The 19343-nt window shown below is 43.8% G+C and overlaps 1 protein-coding gene across 1 annotated transcript in view; it reads left to right on the top strand.

Annotated features, from left to right (window-relative positions):
- C11H10orf90 (chromosome 11 C10orf90 homolog) overlaps positions 1-19343 on the top strand; it is a 72518-nt gene that overhangs the window by 18143 nt on the left and 35032 nt on the right. The window contains exon 5 of the mRNA XM_075842715.1: positions 18900-19021. Coding sequence (XP_075698830.1) covers positions 18900-19021 — 122 coding nt within the window. The remainder of the gene's footprint in view (positions 1-18899; positions 19022-19343) is intronic.

Genomic DNA, 19343 nt, shown 5'->3' with positions numbered 1-19343 from the left:
AAACCCACCAAAAGTGACCCCATTTTGGAAACTACACCCCTCAAGGAATTAATTTATGGTTTTTGTTATCATTTTGACCGCACAGTTTTTTCACAGCACCTATTTGAATTGGGCTGTGAAATGAAAAAAATGATATTTTTTCCAATAAGATGTCATTTTTGATCAAAATTTCTTATTTTCACAAGGAACAACATACCCCATTTTGTTGCCCAATTTGTCCTTAGTGTGGCAATACCCCATTTGTGGTGATAAACTGCTGTTTGGGCCCATGGGAGGGCTCAGAAGAAAAGGACCACCATTTGGCCTACTGGAGTTTTTCTGGTGCTAAGTCATGTATGCAGAAGCCCCTGAGGTACCAGTACAGTTGAAACCCCCGAGAAGTGACCCCATTTTAAAAACTACACCCCTTAAGACATTCATCTAGAGGTGTAGTGAGCATTTTGACCCCACAGGTACTGTGTAAAAGATAATGCGCAGCAGATGGTGCAGTGTGAGATTTGCAATTTTATATATATATATGCCATTTCAGTGTCCAATATATTGTGCCCAGCATGCGCCACCGGAGATATACACCCCTTAAATTGTAATGTGGGTTCTCCTGGGTACGGCAATACCCTACATGTGGCTGTTATCAGCTGCCTGGGCATACGGCAGGGCTCAGAAGGGAAAGATGAAGGGGGTAAGCTGTGCGGAGTGCATCATGGTAAATTAAAAATCAAGGGATGTATGATACATTTTAAAACAATCTTTTATACAGAGCCCTGGTTTTTCGGGACACGTGTCACATTGGTATATTGTGTTCTTCCTTATCCCCCTCTTATAGCAGACTCTGCACCTCTTTTGACTCTTTCCCTTTCCACCGGTTTGGGGAACTTCTCCTGGAAAGTGTTGCCCTGGTACGATGCGTGTGGTCCCGCTTCCAGAAGTACTGGGTGCCCCCCTTCCTGTTCCCTAAAGATTAGATCTTGAAATTCCAGGAAAGTTCCCCTCTGGCCTGCACATCGACGTAGCACGTACGCATTGTACAAAGCCATCTGTATGATGTGCCCGGCCAGCTTCTTATACCACACCGCATGGCGCTGTAGGGCTTCAGGACTTGATTTGACAAGTCCATCCCTCCCATGTACCTATTGTAGTCCAGGATGCAGTCTGGTTTGGGGGTGGCCTTTCCTTCATATATCCTAAATCTGTAGGTATACCCTGATGCACTCTCGCACAGCTTATACATCTTCACGCCATACCTTGCCCTCTTACATGGCAGGTACTCGCGGAATTGAACCCTCCCTTTAAAATGTACCAGGGACTCATCAATAGAAAAACACTTCTCGGGGGTGTATGCTTGGGAAAACCGGGCACCGAAACGGTCTAATAGGGGTCTCCGTTTATACAAACGGTCAAAACTGGGGTAATCTCGGGGTGGGCACGGCTCATTATCAGTATAATGTAAGAAGCGAAGTATTGCCTCATTTATTTATTTTTTTAGGTTCCAGTTCATTTCTGAAGTTGTTTTGAGGGGCCCATATATTAGAAACCCCTATCAAACACCCCATTTTAGAAACTAGACCCCTCAAAGTATTCACAACAGCATTTAGAAAGTTTATGAACCCTTTAGGTGTTTCACAGAAATTTAGAGCAAAGTAGAGGTGAAATTTACTCTTTTTATAAAATTTTTTTTATAACACAAAAGGATTTATCAGAGAAACGCAACTTAATACGTATTGCCCAGATTCTGCAGTTTAGAGAAATATCCCACATGTGGCTCTAGTGCGGTAATGGACTGAAGCCCCGGCCTCCGAAGCAAAGGAGCACCTAGCAGATTTTGAGCCCTCTTTTTTATTAGGCACCATGTCCGGTTTGAAGAGGTCTTGTGGTGCCAAAACATTGGAAACCCCCCAAAAGTGACCCCAATTTGGAAACTAGACCCCTTGAGGAATGCATTGTAGTTTTCTTGGGGTGCATGCGGCTTTTTGATCAGTTTTTATTCCATTTTTAGGTGGCGTGGTAACTAAAAAACAGCAATTCTACTATTGTTTTTGTATACTTTTTTTTTTTACAGCGTTCACCGTGCGCTATTAATGACATATTCACTTTATTCTGCGGGGCGATACGATTACGGCGGTACCCTATGTTTATAGTTTTTTTTATGTCTTATGGTGTTTGCACAATAAAATACGTTTTGTAAACAATCATTCACTTTTTGTGTTACCTTATTCTAAGCGCCATAACGTTTTTATTTTTCAATCAATAAAGCCGTGCGAGGACTTATTTTTTGCGTAACGAACTGTAGTTTCAATCATTACCATTTTTCGGTACATGCGACTTTTTGATCTCTTTTTATTCCATTTTTTGGGAGGTGAAGTGACCAAACAATTGTGATTCTGGTACGGTTTATTAATATTTTTTTTTACGGCGTTCACCGTGCGGGATAAATAACAAAATAATTTTGTAGTTCAGGCCGTTACGGACGCGGCGATACCAATTATGTATAGTTTATTTGTTTGTTTATATATTTTTATTAATAATAAATGACTGATAAGGGAAAAAGGGGGATTTTTACTTTTATTACTTTTAAAACTTTTATTTTCTTATTTTTACACATCTTTTTTTAACTTTTTTTTTACTTTATTACTTTGTCCCACTAGGGGACTTGAGGGCAGGAGACCCTGATCGCTATTCTAATACACTGCACTACATGCGTAGTGCAGTGTATTAGAACTGTCAGCTACTCACTGACAGCAAGCATAGTGGGCTTCCATCTATGGCATAGCCGGACGCCATTGTTTGGTGTCCGGTTGCCATAGTCACCATCGCCGGCCGCTATCGTGTAGCAGGCCGGCGATGGCGGATTAACCCCTAAGAAGCCGCGATCGCTATTGAACGCGGCTTCTGAGGGGTTAATCGGCGGGGGAGCTCCGCGATCGGTCCCGGCATATTGAGCAGTGATAGTCTGCTGTCACAGCTCATGAACGCGCCCCGCGCGAACGGCGCCGTGTTTACTCCATGACCTACTATTAGGTCACTGAGCGCGAACGCTACAGTTAGCATGACCTAATAGTAGGTCATGGAGCGTTAAGGGGTTAATTGTAGACACAAACTTTATCATAGCTTAGCCGTTGCTTATAAAAACACTGAATTATCTGCTTTCCAGATTATTAAACATATACATAAACACATAAAACTTATCATTTTGCAAATGTGTTTTCTAGGTTATCCTTCAGTTATCTGAAGGGTAGTTGTAAATTTTGATAGGATCCTCCATCCTCCTATGGTCAATATAGCGCTTTAACCCTTTTCCGTCACAGCCATTTTTTTGATTTTCGTTTTAGTTTTTTCCTCCCCACCTTCTAAGAGCCGTAACTTTTATATTTTTCAGTTGTTAAAGCCATATGAGGGCTTTTTTTTGCGGAACGAGTTGTGGTTTTTCACGGCAACATTTATTGTACCATATAACGTATTGGTAAATTGAAAAAAAAAATATTTTCGGGGTGGAATAGGAAAAAAACAGTGATTGCTCAATCTTTTGAGGTGTTTTGTTTTTACGTCTTTCACAGTAAAAATGGCATGATAACTTTATTCTGCCGGTCAATTCGATTACGGTGATACCAAATTTATATAATTTTTTTATGTTTTACTACTTTTACAAGGAAGAAACTAATTGTTATAAATTTATGTTTTGCGGCCATATTTTGAGTTCTATAACTTTTTATGTTTCCATCGATTGAGCGGTATGAGGGCTTATTTTTTGCGGGGCGAGCTGTGGTTACGATGTGACCAAAAAATAGCAATTCTGGCGTTTTAATTTATTATTTTTTACGACATTCACTGTTTGGGTTAAATAACATTATATTGTAATAGTTCAGACTTTTACGCACACGGAGATTCCAGTTTTGTTTATTTTTTTACATTACTTTAGAGGCAAAATGGCAAAAGGTATTTTTGTTTAGCTTTTAATATATATATATATATTTTTTGACACTACTAAAAACTTTCTGAAACTTTTTTTTACACATTTTATTAACGAACCATCATTAGATCGCTGGTACAATACACTGCAATGTTAATGTATTACAGTATAATGTAATTTTTACACGCACCTGTTAAGCCATGCCAAAGGCAGGGCTTAAAAGGAAATAAAGAAAGGCAGTCCTGGGGGGCCTTCGCTGGGCCCCTTGGATGCCATGACAACCATCGGCACCCGTTGTGGGCTGACAGAGGGGGCAGTCCCCCTCTTTCTAATATCTTGGATGCTGTGATCATGATTGATCAAAAGAATTTAAGGGGTTGAACAGCCAGGAACTGCACGATCGCTGTTCCTGGACGTTAGTCCCGGGTAATAAACAGCTGACGCCCACAGCTTACGGAGCGGGTTGAGCGGGTGAGTCCGCTCCATACACCACCCTCCCGCACCCCGATGTGCTATTACGCTATGGTGTGGGAACAGATTAATGGCTATCTTAATTTATACTTAGGCACCTGTTCCCTCATTCATGTAAATTAAATGTTTAACCCCTTAGTGCACCAGGATGTACCGGTACGTCCTGGTGCGGGGGGTGATGTTTGGAGCGCACTCACACGTTGAGCGCGCTCCATATGCTGTGGGTGTTGGCTGTGTTTTACAGCCGACTCCCAGGTCTAACAGCCAGGAGCAGCGATCCCACTGTTCCTGGCTGTTTAACCCCTCAAATTCTGCGGTCAATCGTGACCGCAGCATCTGAAGCGTTGAAAAGAGGGGGGCGGCCCCCTCCGACAGCTCATCGCCGCCCCTGCAACGAGATCGGGGGGTGATGATAGTTGTTATGGCAGCCCAGGTGCCTAAAGAAGGCCCCCAGGGCTGCCTTCACTCTGCCTCTGTTAAGCCCTGCCTGCGGCAGAGAAAGCGAAAACGCTGCAAAAAACGTGGCGAAAAATGTGGCAAACTGCGTGCAGGCAGGTCAAAATCTACATTTTGGGGCAGATTTTTCTGCCTGCAAAAAACTCTGTGTGAACAGGGCCTAATAGTACTCCTATGTGCAGGAATTGACTCTGTTATGCAAGAACAGGTTACTACTACAACTATTACTACTACTACAACTACTTCTAATATTATACATAAACAAGGTTATGGTGATTGCTCCCATGTATAAACATTTCAAACACAGAGTGAAACATTGTACTCACTCCACAAACTAGAAGAAAATTGACAACTTTTTTGTTCTTACGATTCGGTAAAATAAATTCTATACTGGTAATAGCATTTAGAACTTTTTCAGAGTAATCCCCTTTCAGTACAGGGAAATTCTTCCTGTATAAATCATTGTCCTGCTAAACATTTGTGTTCGAGGAATACATACTCTTTTCTAAAGAGAACAAATTGCAATTTGTTCATTGATCGCACAATAGACATACAATAGATCAGTGACAACATCTCTGGATGGACTAATTGTATCAATGAAGCAATAGAGCAGTAGCCATTCCCAAGTGTAAGTGTCTCATATAAATACATTAGTCTTAAAGGGGATCTGTCACTAGTTTTATTAATTCCCTATCTTCTAACTAATCTAATAGGCGCTATGATGCTGGTAACAACAGTGTGATTGTTTTTTGGGAACGTTTATTATTTGCAAAGTTATGAGCATTTTCTTAATATGCTAATTTGGCTATACTTGCCAAATAGGAGGTGACTCTTTCTTTTCACTCTGGGCGGTATAATGGTTTCTGTATGACGCTGTCCAATCCAAATCCAGTCATACAGTTCTCCTCTTCCCCAGCTCAACAACACAGCATGATTCTATAGTATACAGCTTCCATTTCACAGCCCCTGGTGCCATATGAAAGATTAGAATTTCATCTTTTATATGCCACCAGAACCACTGTTCTAGGTGGTCCACAGCCCAAGATATGGCTGTTTTAATTGATCCCCCTTCGCTCCAGCCTCAGTCTCTCACACTTTGTGAAGCAGCTTCATGCTGATAGGACAGCGTCAGAGGCTGTGCGGTAGCTCCACCTCAGGGGAATCGCTGGTGTTGACACCCATTTGTCAAGTATAGGCTCATTTACATATTCAGGAAAAAAGCTCATTTTTAAAATAACGAAAGTTTTCAGACACAATTTTCACTAGCATTATCAGCGTGACAGCGCCTACTAGATTAGCTAGGAGATTGGGCATTACTAAACTAGTGACAAATCCTCTTTAACATTTATTTTTTATTAAAGTTTGCTACAAAATGTCTTCCCCTATCCTTTCTCTGAATACTAATTTTAAAGGGGTATTCCCATCTTAGACATTAATGGCATATCCGATGGATATGCCATTAATGCCATAAATGTCTGATAGATGTGGGTCCCATTTCTGGGACCTGAAAATATCCCCCTAGTAGTGGTCCCCTGACCCCATTCCCCTGAGGCGGCCACTGCATCCAGGCAGAGAATCAGTACAGAGGTGGCCGGGAATTCCAAAGGTGGGACCCGCATCTATCAGACATTTATGGTATATACTTTGGTGATGCTATAAATGTCTAACAACTCTTTTTTTTCCTTCACATATTTTTGCTTTTCTTGCATGTTCTTATTTTCAAGCTGACAATTTAATTTTACTTATGCTTGCTAAAAGGATCTAAAATAGTCCTGTGCAACATGAAGAGGCAGTGTATTTTATAGCAGATCTAACTTTCCGTAAGCACTGAAATGGTGGTCACCCAGACAGGGAGATGGTGGTTGCCAGGTACACACCATGCAGAATAGACAATATGCAAGATATAGGGGGGAAAACACAGATTCTGAAAAGGTATGTAATACTAATAAAACTATACTACATGGCCAAAAATATGTGAACGTCCAAGTATTCCACTTTCCAACCATATGTATTATTATGAAGACAATCTCTCCTTTACTGCTATGACAGTCTCCCCAATTCTGGAAAGGTTTTCTGCTAGATTTTGGAACATGACCGAAGGGATTCATGTCTATTCTGCCACAAGAATTAATTCCAAAGGTGTTCAAGAGGTTAGAGTTTACAGCTCTGTGCAATTCAGTAATTTTCTTCCACATCAAACTTGGCACTATTTTTATCTCCCTAGCTTGGTGCACAGGAAAATTGGTAGGCTAAAACATGAACCAGCCTTTCTCAAACGGTTCCCACAAATGCATAAGTTCTCTCACATCTAATTTTCCCAATGAAGCGGGCCCCAGGTCCAACTTCTGAAAACCTTCACAAACAGCTGTTATCACCAGGGAAAGTTGCAGTTGGCCATAAATTTCCAATGCAACAGCTGATGGGGAATAATTAGTTAATCATGTAAAACGGGGGTCGGTGGAATCCATCAGAGGGGAGTGCCACCCATAATAAGCGGCTATCTGCTCTGGCTATTAGAGGTAGATGCCGAAGTGGGGGACACTTAATGTTAATATGTCCTAATAGGGAATATGGAAAAAGGGTTTTCCTATTGAGACAAACCCTATAGCCGTACACCACTCTAACCAATTGGTGGAAATTCTGAATGGGGGGGCCCTTTAGTAACTCAGAAATCCCTAATTGAGTATTTAAATATGGGTTTTTGAAAGCAGACAAGCCATTAAATGTAGGCGCTTTCATATGAAGTACAGTTTTTATTTTTTTATTTCCTGTTTCTGGACATGGCCTTTGTTACTGTTTCCTTTCATTAAATGCAGCGGTGAATGTAGTGAGTTTTTTTAAAGTGTAATTAATTTAGTCCTCTCTTCCAGAAATTACTAAATAAAATGATGTTAACAATAGAAGGGTTATTCATGAAGTAAGATATGTATTTTAAGGACATTTTAATTTCAAAAGGCAATTAACTAGATTCTGACAACATTGGTGTTTTTTTGTTCCCATCTCTTGTTCATCTTTGTGCACCTTGTTTTTAATAACATAGTCAGGTCCAGTGTGATACTAAGATAGCCTACAATCTGCAATACATGTGCATACTTACTATTAACTTCACAGTAAATTATGTTATTATTCCCCATTGTAACGTCTATGGCCGCTGCCCGTTGTTCTGACACCCCTCGATGGCCGCGGCCATGGACATGTGAGTTCCCTGCAGCGTCGTCCCCCTGTGAGGCGCCGGCACTCACTTCCTGGAATCGAGACTGTCTCCCGGAGGGCGCGCGCGCCCGCGTGTGCCCAGTCTTAAAGGGCCAGTGCTTTCATAATTGCAGGAAGTCTGCAATCAAGCCCAGAATGCTACTGGACTATAAAAAGGGCTCTGTCCTTTTGTTCTTTGCCTGAGCGTTGTTCTTACCCAAAGTTTGTCTTGCAAATGGTCTCCTAGTGTCTTCCAGTTTCCAAGTGCTCCCTGTTCCTGTATCCTGTATCCCGTGCTATCCTGGTCAAGTGCCGTGCTGAGCTGTTTTTGTGTTGTGCTGTATTCCACACCTGTTCTGCTACTCTACGCCTGATGTCTACCTGCTGCCTGGTCCCAGCCGAGCCTGCCTTGCTACTGTCCGAGTTGCCACAGGTACCCTTTCTGGACTATAGCCTTTGTACTACACCTGTTTGGCCAGCTGCCATCCCGCTACGCAGCACAGCCAAGTGGGTCCACACCCCCCACCGTGACAGTACGCTCAGGCCATGGACCCCGCTGGCCAATTCAAGGGCATGTCACCCTCCCAAGCCATGCAGGCGGACCTGCAGTATCTCCGAGCAAGACAGGATCAACTTCTTGTGGCAGTGGACTCCATGGCACAGCAGCTAGGGACGCTAGCTGCTTCCCTTCCTGCTCCTATGCAAGCTCTTCTGATCGACCCTCCTGCTACATCTCCTGGCAGTTCCGGTTCGGATCCTCGGTTCTCGCTGCCATTACTTTCTCGGTTCCATGGAGACGCAAGTACGTGCAGGGGATTTCTGAACGAATGCCATATCCATTTTACCCTGCACGCCCCAGCATTTCCATCGGACATAACCAACATCGCCCAGTGGGTCCACACCCCACACTGTGACACCCATAAAGGTCATATCATTAATAAGAACAGATATATTTGTGTTAAATCCCAAAAAGTGATAGGCCCTAAACAGCAAGTTATCTGCTGCAATGTCAACTTGAAAGGGGGTTGTCTTGCTGGGCCCTATTGTTGGGGAACATATCAAGTGCCTAGAACCACTTAAGTATCCTGTGTGAACTTGGACAGATGAAAGCAGTGGGAGCTGAGTATTCTGATCTTGTAGGAGACCGTGACCTGTCCACTTTTTCATTATGTCTTTATTTTCTGTTATTTTTAGGATGCTAAGTTCAGCATTTTAAAGAGAAGGCATTCACAATGATACATGTCACCAGGAACTTTTGTTGGACATATCTCAAGAGCAGTAACTACATACATATGCTTTAATCACTAGTACATAGCTTTGTAGAATTTGTCTAGTCACCACTTGTCTTCCTCCCTAGGTGTTTCTTATTAAACAATACTCTACTGTACAAGGGTTGTGCATTGATAAACAATGATGACCCCTAGCTATAGAGATTGACCTAGCCAAATTAATTCCTCCTGCTGAGGAAATACTAAGCCGCAATGAGCTTAATTTGAGTGTAGTGTAGTATTAATGGTAATGGGAACAGGACTAAAGGATAATTCTTAAAGGGAGCACGGCACTCAAAATCAAGGTGCTCGGATAGGGTTCAACTCTTGATTGAAGAAAGATTTGTTGAGTGCCCGATTTTCTATTTATAGGACCAAAGGATAATATACTCCTCATTCTTAAAGAGTCTTTCAGGATACTCCTGTCATAAGGAAATACAGTTGTTCTACTGCATAAAAGGGGTAAATGAATTAGGATGTTGAATCTTATCATTTTGTTGAGATCATTGAGATGCAAACTCACCTAACATTTTAAACAGTTGTTTTTTTTATATGTGACTATCCATATAATAAACCATGAAACACTTCAGTTCTCACACTAGCCTCTGGATCACAGAAAGAAAAGGCTGACATTTCCTGCTCTCTGCATCTCACTTGTCAGCTTTGCTGTGTAGACTGGAATAGTTTCAGCAGAGTCATCTAATCATCATTAGATGATGGAGGTTTTAAAGGGAACCTGTCACCAGCATTTCACCGATTAAACCAGCAATACCTGGTGGTAGTGGGTGAAAAATCATTTCTATATAACCTATAATTGTCTCCTTAGTCGGCTCTGTAGCTTTAGTATTCCGTTTTTTAGTGTTCCCACATCGTATGCAAATGAGCATAAAAGAGTCAAATCTTCATTTGAAAAGAGTCAAATCTTCATTTGAAAAGAGTCAAATCTTCATTCCTCAAGTCTTTCCGAGTTTATTCCGCCTCCTTACTTTTGATTGACAGCTCCTCGCCTTCCCCCAGCACACAAAATCCTGCGCTTGTGCATTGATGTCCTCTTCTGGGATTATTACAATAAAAGGCGCAAAATGTTTGCAGACCGTTATTTACAGTCGGAGGAGGAGTTTAGGAGAGGGGATACCGGCAATGAACTTTTGATAGCAGCGGCCAGTGAGGGGTGAGTAGAGTTCAATAGGTGTAATGCTGGTGACAGGTTTCCTTTAATGGCATATACCAGCTTTATTGTACTTCTGAATGCCTAGATAAGCCAGGAAAGCAATACTATACATTATACACACAGATCAGGCTCTGCATGCTGCTCCCCTGCCACTCCCTGTTTTGTTTTTTTTTAAATAGGAGGTTGTACTCCCAATCTCTTTTTGGAGACTTTATTAGATTATTCAAAGTTTTTGACCATTATCTCCTATTCATTGTAGCAGCTACAAAGCACATACATCCTCCTGCACTGGAATAAGGAAGGGTGTTGTAATGACCGGGGGGTAGGGAAACGGACAAGTGAGCCCTAATCTACCCGCCACTCTGTCCCTGCCTACTTGCAACGACCCGCCCTAGGCGACGGGGTACAACTGGGCGGCGGTCCCTGCACTCAGTAAGTGCACGACAAACACGACAAACATACAAGGGAATACAAGCAAGGGAAAGGGGCAGTTGCCCACGGCAACACCGTGAGCAACCAGAGTGGTGAACGAGTCAAGCCAGGAGTGTGCGAGGTACCAAACGAAGAGCAGAAGAGTAGTCAGTAAGCCAGGGTCTGTATGGAGCAGGAACAAAATAGAAGGAGCTGTAGCTGGGCCAGGAAACCACACGAAAAAGAATAACAAGCAAGGAGGAACAGGAAATGCAGGTATAAATAGACAGAGGGCGGGAGCTAGCTGAGTCTGGCCAGGCTGCGATAGGCTCTCCCACTCCTAAGCCTGACAGCCTGAGTGGTGGAAGCTGGAGTCAGTCTCAGGGATGTAGATTCAGGTGCTGACTGATTAATTAAGGGAGTTAACCCCGAAGCTGTGCCTGGCAGATCCTTTACAGTACCCCCCCTTTTATGAGGGGCCACCGGACCCTTTCTAAGTGGACCTGGCTTACTGGGGAAACGCACGTGGAACCTCCTGACCAATACCCCAGCGTGAACATCCCGGGCGGGTACCCAAGTCCTCTCCTCGGGCCCGTAACCTCTCCAATGGACCAGGTACTGGAGGGAGCCTTGGACCATCTTGCTGTCCACAATCCTGGCCACCTCGAATTCCACCCCCTCAGGGGTGAGGACGGGAACAGGAGGTCTCCTCGAGGGAGCCAAGGACGGGGAGCAGCGTTTAAGGAGGGAGGCATGAAACACGTCGTGTATACGAAAAGACGGGGGTAACTCCAGCCGGAAGGAGACAGGATTGAGGACCTCAATGACCTTATACGGCCCAATAAACCGGGGAGCAAACTTCTTGGACGGAACCTTGAGACGCAAGTTCCTAGACGACAACCACACCAGATCCCCCACCATAAACAGGGGGTTAGCAGAACGTTTTCTACCAGCCTGAGTTTTTGGTACGCTCTGGGACGCCTATAGGTTCTTCTGAACCTGGGCCCAGACTGTGCACAGTTCCCGATGAACGACCTCTACCTCGGGATTGTTGGAACTACCAGGTGAAACGGAGGAGAACCGTGGATTAAACCCAAAATTACAGAAAAAGGGAGAGACCCCTGACGAGTTACTGACCCGGTTATTAAGGGAAAATTCGGCGAGGGGAATGAATGAGACCCAATCATATTGACAGTCAGAGACAAAACACCTTAAGTATTGTTCTAGAGATTGATTAGTCCTCTCCGTTTGACCATTGGTTTCAGAATGGAAGGCAGAGGAGAAGGACAGATCAATCCCCAACTTCATACAGAAGGCTCTCCAAAACAATGAAACAAATTGTACCCCTCTGTCCGAAACAATATTGACAGGGACCCCATGGAGACGCAGGATGTGTTTGACAAACAAGGTAGCCAACGTCTTGGCGTTGGGTAGTTTCTTGAGGGGCACAAAGTGGCACATCTTACTGAAGCGGTCTACCACCACCCACACCACTGACTTGCCTTGGGATGGAGGCAAATCGGTGATAAAATCCATGGAGATATGTGTCCAAGGTCTCTGGGGAATGGGCAACGAACGCAGTAAGCCCGCTGGTCGGGACCTGGGAGTCTTGGACCTAGCACAAACCTCACAAGCGGCGACGTAGGCCTTAACGTCTTTAGGCAACCCAGGCCACCAATAATTTCTGGTAATGAGGGGTTTGGTACCCAGGATGCGTGGATGACCAGATAGTGCGGAGTCATGATTTTCCCTAAGTACCCTTAGCCGGAATTGCAGGGGAACAAACAGCTTGTTCTCAGGAATGTTCCCGGGAGCTGAACCTTGATCAGCAGCAATTTCAGAGACTAAATCAGAATCGATCGAGGAAATGATTATACCTGGAGGCAAAATACAAGCAGGATCTTCCTCCGAAGGAGGACTGGCCATGAAGCTACGCGACAGTGCATCAGCCTTAATATTTTTAGACCCAGCCCTATAGGTAACCAAAAAATTGAATCTGGTAAAAAATAACGCCCATCGAGCTTGTCTCGGGTTTAGCCTCCGGGCAGATTCTAGGAAAACCAGATTCTTGTGGTCGGTAAGGACCGTTACCTGGTGTCTAGCCCCCTCCAGGAAGTGGCGCCACTCTTCAAATGCCCATTTAATGGCTAAGAGTTCGCGGTTGCCAATATCATAGTTACTCTCAGTTGGCGAAAACTTCCTGGAGAAGTAGGCACAGGGGCGGAGATGGGTGAGGGATCTGGTACCCTGGGACAAGACAGCCCCCACTCCCACCTCAGATGCGTCAACTTCCACGATAAATGGCTCCATTTGGTTGGGCTGAACCAGCACCGGGACCGAGATAAAGCACTTCTTAAGGACCTCAAAAGCCTGGACAGCCTCAGGAGGCCAGTGGAGGAGATCAGCACCTTTGCGAGTGAGGTCCGTAAGAGGCTTAGCGATGACCGAGAAGTTAGCAATAAATCTCCTGTAATAATTAGCGAACCCCAAAAAACACTGTAACGCCTTCAGGGAGGCAGGTTGGACCCATTCCGCCACAGCCTGAACCTTGGCGGGGTCCATGCGGAATTCATGAGGAGTGAGGATTTGACCCAAAAATGGTATCTCCTGTACCCCAAACACACATTTTTCGGTTTTGGCAAACAGTTTGTTTTCCCGAAGGACCTGGAGCACCTTCCTGACATGCTCAATGTGGGAGGACCAGTCCTTGGAAAACACCAGTATGTCATCAAGGTACACTACAAGAAATATCCCCAGGTAATTTCTCAAAATCTCATTTATGAAATTCTGGAAGACCGCAGGGGCATTACACAACCCAAAGGGCATGACGAGGTATTCGAAATGGCCTTCGGGCGTGTTAAACGCAGTCTTCCACTCATCCCCCTCTTTGATGCGAATAAGGTTATACGCCCCCGTAGATCCAATTTAGAGAACCATTGGGCCCCCTGAACCTGATTAAAGAGATCAGGAATCAAAGGAAGGGGATACTGGTTCCTTACCGTGACCTTATTCAGGCCACGGTAGTCAATGCATGGCCTAAGACCACCATCCTTCTTCCCCACGAAGAAGAAGCCAGCACCTACCGGAGAAGAAGAGGGACGAATGTAACCCTTGGCCAGGGATTCCTGGATATACTCTCTCATGGCTTCACGTTCGGGACAAGAAAGATTAAATATCCTACCCTTAGGAAGCTTAGCTCCTGGTACCAATTCGATAGCGCAATCGTATTCTCTATGAGGAGGTAACACTTCGGAGGCCTCCCTAGAGAAAACATCAGCGAAGTCCTGAACAAACTCGGGTAGCGTATTCGCCTCCTCAGGGGGAGAAATAGAATTAACAGAAAAACATGACGTACAACATTCATTACCCCATTTGGTTAGCTCCCCAGTATTCCAGTCAAACGTGGGATTATGCAACTGCAACTAGGGAAGGCCTAGAACCAAATCGTACGATAATCCCTGCATCAACAGTACAGAGCATTGCTCCAAATGCATGGAGCCAACAAGGAGTTCAAAAACAGGGGTATGCTGTGTAAAATAACCATTAGCAAGAGGAGTGGAGTCGATACCCACTACCGGGATAAGTTTAGGCAAATCAATCAGAGGCATAGCAAGAGACATAGCAAATTCCACAGACATAATATTAGTAGAGGACCCTGAATCCACGAAGGCACTGCCGGTAGCAGACCTACCACCAAAAGAGACCTGAAAGGGAAGCAAGATCTTAGTACGTTTCCTATTTACTGGAAATACCTGTGCGCCCAAGTGACCTCCCCGATGATCACTTAGGCGCGGAAGTTCTCTGGCTGCATTCTTACGCTTAGGACAGTTGTTTACTTGATGCTTGTCATCCCCACAGTAGAAGCAGAGACCATTCTTCCTGCGGAATTCTCTACGTTGTTGGGGGGACACGGAGGCCCCGAGTTGCATAGGTATCTCTGAGTCTTTCGGGGAGGAACGAAGCAACGGAACTTCGGGAGGCATCATGGGGGAGTCGGAGGAGAAAACACATAAACGTTCATGTTGTCGTTCCCTGAGACGTCGGTCAAGTCGTACCGCTAAAGCCATTGCCTGGTCTAGGGAGTCAGAAGAGGGATAGCTAACTAGCAGGTCTTTCAGGGCATTCGACAGACCCAACCTAAACTGGCACCTTAAGGCAGGGTCATTCCACCGAGAAGCTACGCACCACTTCCTAAAGTCAGAGCAATACTCCTCAACAGGTCTCTTACCCTGACGTAAGGTCACCAGCTGACTCTCGGCAAAGGCAGTCCTGTCAGTCTCGTCATAAATAAGTCCGAGAGCAGAAAAGAAACAATCAACGGAGGAAAGTTCAGGGGCGTCAGGAGCCAAGGAGAAGGCCCTCTCTTGGGGCACTTCCTGGAGCCGGGACATAATTATACCCACCCGCTGGCTCTCAGAACCTGAGGAATGAGGCTTTAAACGAAAGTAAAGCCTACAACTCTCCCGAAAGGAGAGAAAAGCCCTCCGGTCCCCTGAGAACCGGTCGGGCAACTTGAGGTGGGGTTCAAGAGGTGCGGTGAGGGGAACTACCAAGGTAGCATCAGGCTGGTTGACCCTCTGAGCCAGGGCCTGGACCTGTAGGGAGAGACCCTGCATTTGCTGAGCCAGGGTCTCACGGGGGTCCATAGTGGTGTCAGGGACCAGGGTAGACTAGGTATGGGCTTGTTATTATGTAATGACCGGGGGGTAGGGAAACGGACAAGTGAGCCCTAATCTACCCGCCACTCTGTCCCTGCCTACTTGCAACGACCCGCCCTAGGCGACGGGGTACAACTGGGCGGCGGTCCCTGCACTCAGTAAGTGCATGACAAACACGACAAACATACAAGGGAATACAAGCAAGGGAAAGGGGCAGTTGCCCACGGCAACACCGTGAGCAACCAGAGTGGTGAACGAGCCGAGTCAAGCCAGGAGTGTGCGAGGTACCAAACGAAGAGCAGAAGAGTAGTCAGTAAGCCAGGGTCTGTATGGAGCAGGAACAAAATAGAAGGAGCTGTAGCTGGGCCAGGAAACCACACGAAAAAGAATAACAAGCAAGGAGGAACAGGAAATGCAGGTATAAATAGACAGAGGGCGGGAGCTAGCTGAGTCTGGCCAGGCTGCGATAGGCTCTCCCACTCCTAAGCCTGCCAGCCTGAGTGGTGGAAGTTGGAGTCAGTCTCAGGGATGTAGATTCAGGTGCTGACTGATTAATTAAGGGAGTTAACCCCGAAGCTGTGCCTGGCAGATCCTTTACAGGTGTGCTTTCAATTTGGCTGCCTACAGGAAAGGTAAAAATAAAAAATAGCTTTTTTTTTTTTTGTTATCTTCTTCTCTCCCCTCGCCCCAAATTGGACTTTGATGTGCTGAGGCACTGCGTTGCCCTACATGATTTTATGCTATACTTTTTTATGTGTAGTTGCCTTTTTTCTGTACATCTTGCACTTTTCCTCCATTGAGAAGTATATGGAAAATTAATAAAATTCTGTTAAAAATGAAAAATAGCTACATTAAAAAAATAATAAACACATTTTCTTCTACAATCTTACACTATGCTATGTAAACTTTTGAAAAGCAAAATTTTTTTAAAATAAAAAGTTGTATCAGTGTGTTTTTGAACTTTGTAAATACTTTTTATTAAAAATTTATGAAAGTTATGAACTAATAGATTACAGGTGGATCCTGCATGTCAGAGACCCGCAGGAACTGCCGACACTGAACCTGTCAGGTCCGTGGGACTGATGGATTCAGTGAAAAGCGCTAGATACAGCAGCTCTGTATAGAGAATACAGAGCAGCTGTATCTAAAAAAAGTAAAAAAACATATTTACTAAGTATTTACACAAAACACTGATACACCTTTTCATTTAAAAAAAAGCAAAACGTTTCTGCCTTTATATAGCCTTTAATTAATTAATTAATGAAACTAAAATTATATAAATGATACATTTACTTAGAACTCTTAATTTCTGCTATGTCTATTATAATAGTAGCGTTATTTAAAGACTTATTTAACGTTCTATCCTATGATAAAAATTCTAGAGGAACTGAAAACAGTAATTAGGCCAACAAGAGGAATATACAAAATATCATGTCCAATTTAATACTTGAAAATGTATTATATAAAAACATCACAGATATTAAAAATAAAAAAAAACAACTGCAGTAAAAGTAACTATTATTGCATTACACTTGAGTAAAATGACACTATATATATTTTAATGTACAAAACCTCATATAAAACGTTATTTTTCCTGACATGCTGTGGAAGGCGTATGCAGAACTCAGCTTTTAAATTAATTCTTATCATTAACTCTCCAGCTATTTGTTCTACTTCTTGTGGAGATGTATAATAAAGCACTGTATGTTATTATTTCCATGTCTTACCATGCTTATTTAGCTGTTTTAGTCAGGGGGTCCCCTCTCCATTGATATCGCTATTTACCAGGTTGCATGAAGACTGTCATAAGGGATTTTCTTCCTTCTAGGTCTAGGTGTGTCTTCCCCACTGACTATTGTTGTGATATGTATAGGCCGCGTCAGCTGCTCCTTTCTCCCGCCGCATACTTACCTCGCTTCAGGGTTTTCTTTGTCGGGTAGCATGATGCACTCCTCCTCTGGTCTGCCCAGCTTGCAACATCCCTTTCCTCCAGGCGCTCTGTCCACATCTAGTGCATGTGCGCGCTGACTCCTACTGACCTAAAGGCGCATGCCAATTCACCCTGCTTTCCCATGATACTTTAGATACCCTCTTCCTTTCCTCTGGGCCTGAGCAATTGGGTTCTAAAGCTTGCTAGAGTTTCTCTGCTGTGTATTCTATTGGATTTTCTGTTGCGGACGCTGCTTGAATTTGACCTTCACCTGTCTGCTGCCTGCCATGACCTTTTTCCTGATTACCGTGATGACCACCTGCCGCGACCTCTGCTCTGCTAACCATGAGTGATCCTCTGCCGTCTGCCCTGTCCTATGCTAATTTTAAACTTTGTATCTTGTGGGGATTCTATCGGACAAGTCCACATCTCCATATGGAGATTAAAGGGTGAATACCTAGCAAGTCCTTAGACTCCGCTCCCCAATTTAGCCCCACGCCAACTAGTTGGCAACACAGGATATACACAATCCTCTGTTGGCCCTCTGACAGTCACCAGCCTCTACGGGCTCCGTAACAATAGACAAGAAGGGCACTAGAAAGGAAAGCAGGAAGTGTATGTCTATACTTGCATACAGTTGAGTGACTGGGTGACCAAAGACACCCCTCTTTGGTGTCCAAAATGGCCCAGTATAATTGCAACTTCCTGTCTCAGACCACAGTTCGAAGAGCAGCTATGGAGTAAAAACTACTGCTCCTATAAATTAAATACTGCACACACTAAAAAACAAGGACATTCAAAATTGTATATATTATTCAAACAGTTATATTATCTGTGCAGAGGTGCAATTTAAAGGGTTGTCTCAATAAGACAACCACTTTTCCAAAAAGAGCCACCGGGAGATCAGGTGTCATCGCCAGGTGAAGTTTCATTCAACCATACATATGAATGGCTGCAGGGAAAGGATGAGGGAAAGGCAAAGTAGTATGGATTAGAAAAAAACAGCAATATTCTGCATTTTCTTTTTTTACCAATCAGTGTTTCCCTGTATAAATATGAATTCTAGACATTGGTGGGGGAGGTTGCATCCAAATACATGGACAGGCTGGGTTCGCCAGAGTGGGAGCTGCTCTTACTTACGACTTGTGTGTGGGACCCCCCTTTCTGACATAAATTAAACCCAAATTGTCTTTATGAGACATCCCCTTAAATATTTTGGGTAAGCGTAATAGTTTCTCCATTATTTTTAGCTTGAATAGGTAAAATGTGCAGGAGAATTTTATGACTTATTCATTTATCAGTGTCCGCATAAGCAGCTGCAGAAAAGAACACAATGTACTCTTTAGACATAATTTTATACTAATTAGTACCCTGTAGTGACTATCCATAGGGATAAAATAATACCATTGTATTTAAATATTTTATTTTCCATTTGCAGGTTACAAGTGGAGTAAGTCGTGTGGAAATATTGGAAGGAATGATAAAGAGAACAGGCCACTGCCAGAACTAAAGGAAAACAAGCCAAGCGGAAAACTGCTTCTAGAAAAAATGAGTTTACAGGTAGATAATGTTTATATATTTTTTATGAAACAATTTCTGGGTCATGGATTCCATTACTGAGAGATTCCTGAGGGATCCAGTTTTAGTCAAAACAGAAGCATAACGGTTCATAATAGATCCTAACAGATCCCATAAACTTTTCTGGGACGTTTCATGTTTGTTTTACTAGGTGGAATAAAGTAACAAATAAGGCCATTCTGGATGCCAAAAGAAATGGAAACCTGATGCAACAAAGGCATGAACGGAGTCATGGTTTCCATTTTTACAGGATCCATGATGGATATAATTGATCTGCATTGATCTGTTTTGGAATGGATACCAA

Source organism: Rhinoderma darwinii, chromosome 11, assembly GCF_050947455.1.
Source record: "Rhinoderma darwinii isolate aRhiDar2 chromosome 11, aRhiDar2.hap1, whole genome shotgun sequence".
In the NCBI taxonomy this organism is placed as follows: Eukaryota; Metazoa; Chordata; class Amphibia; order Anura; family Rhinodermatidae; genus Rhinoderma; species Rhinoderma darwinii.
Note: the sequence above shows the minus strand (reverse complement) of the source record. Positions and strands in the feature narration are given on the sequence as shown.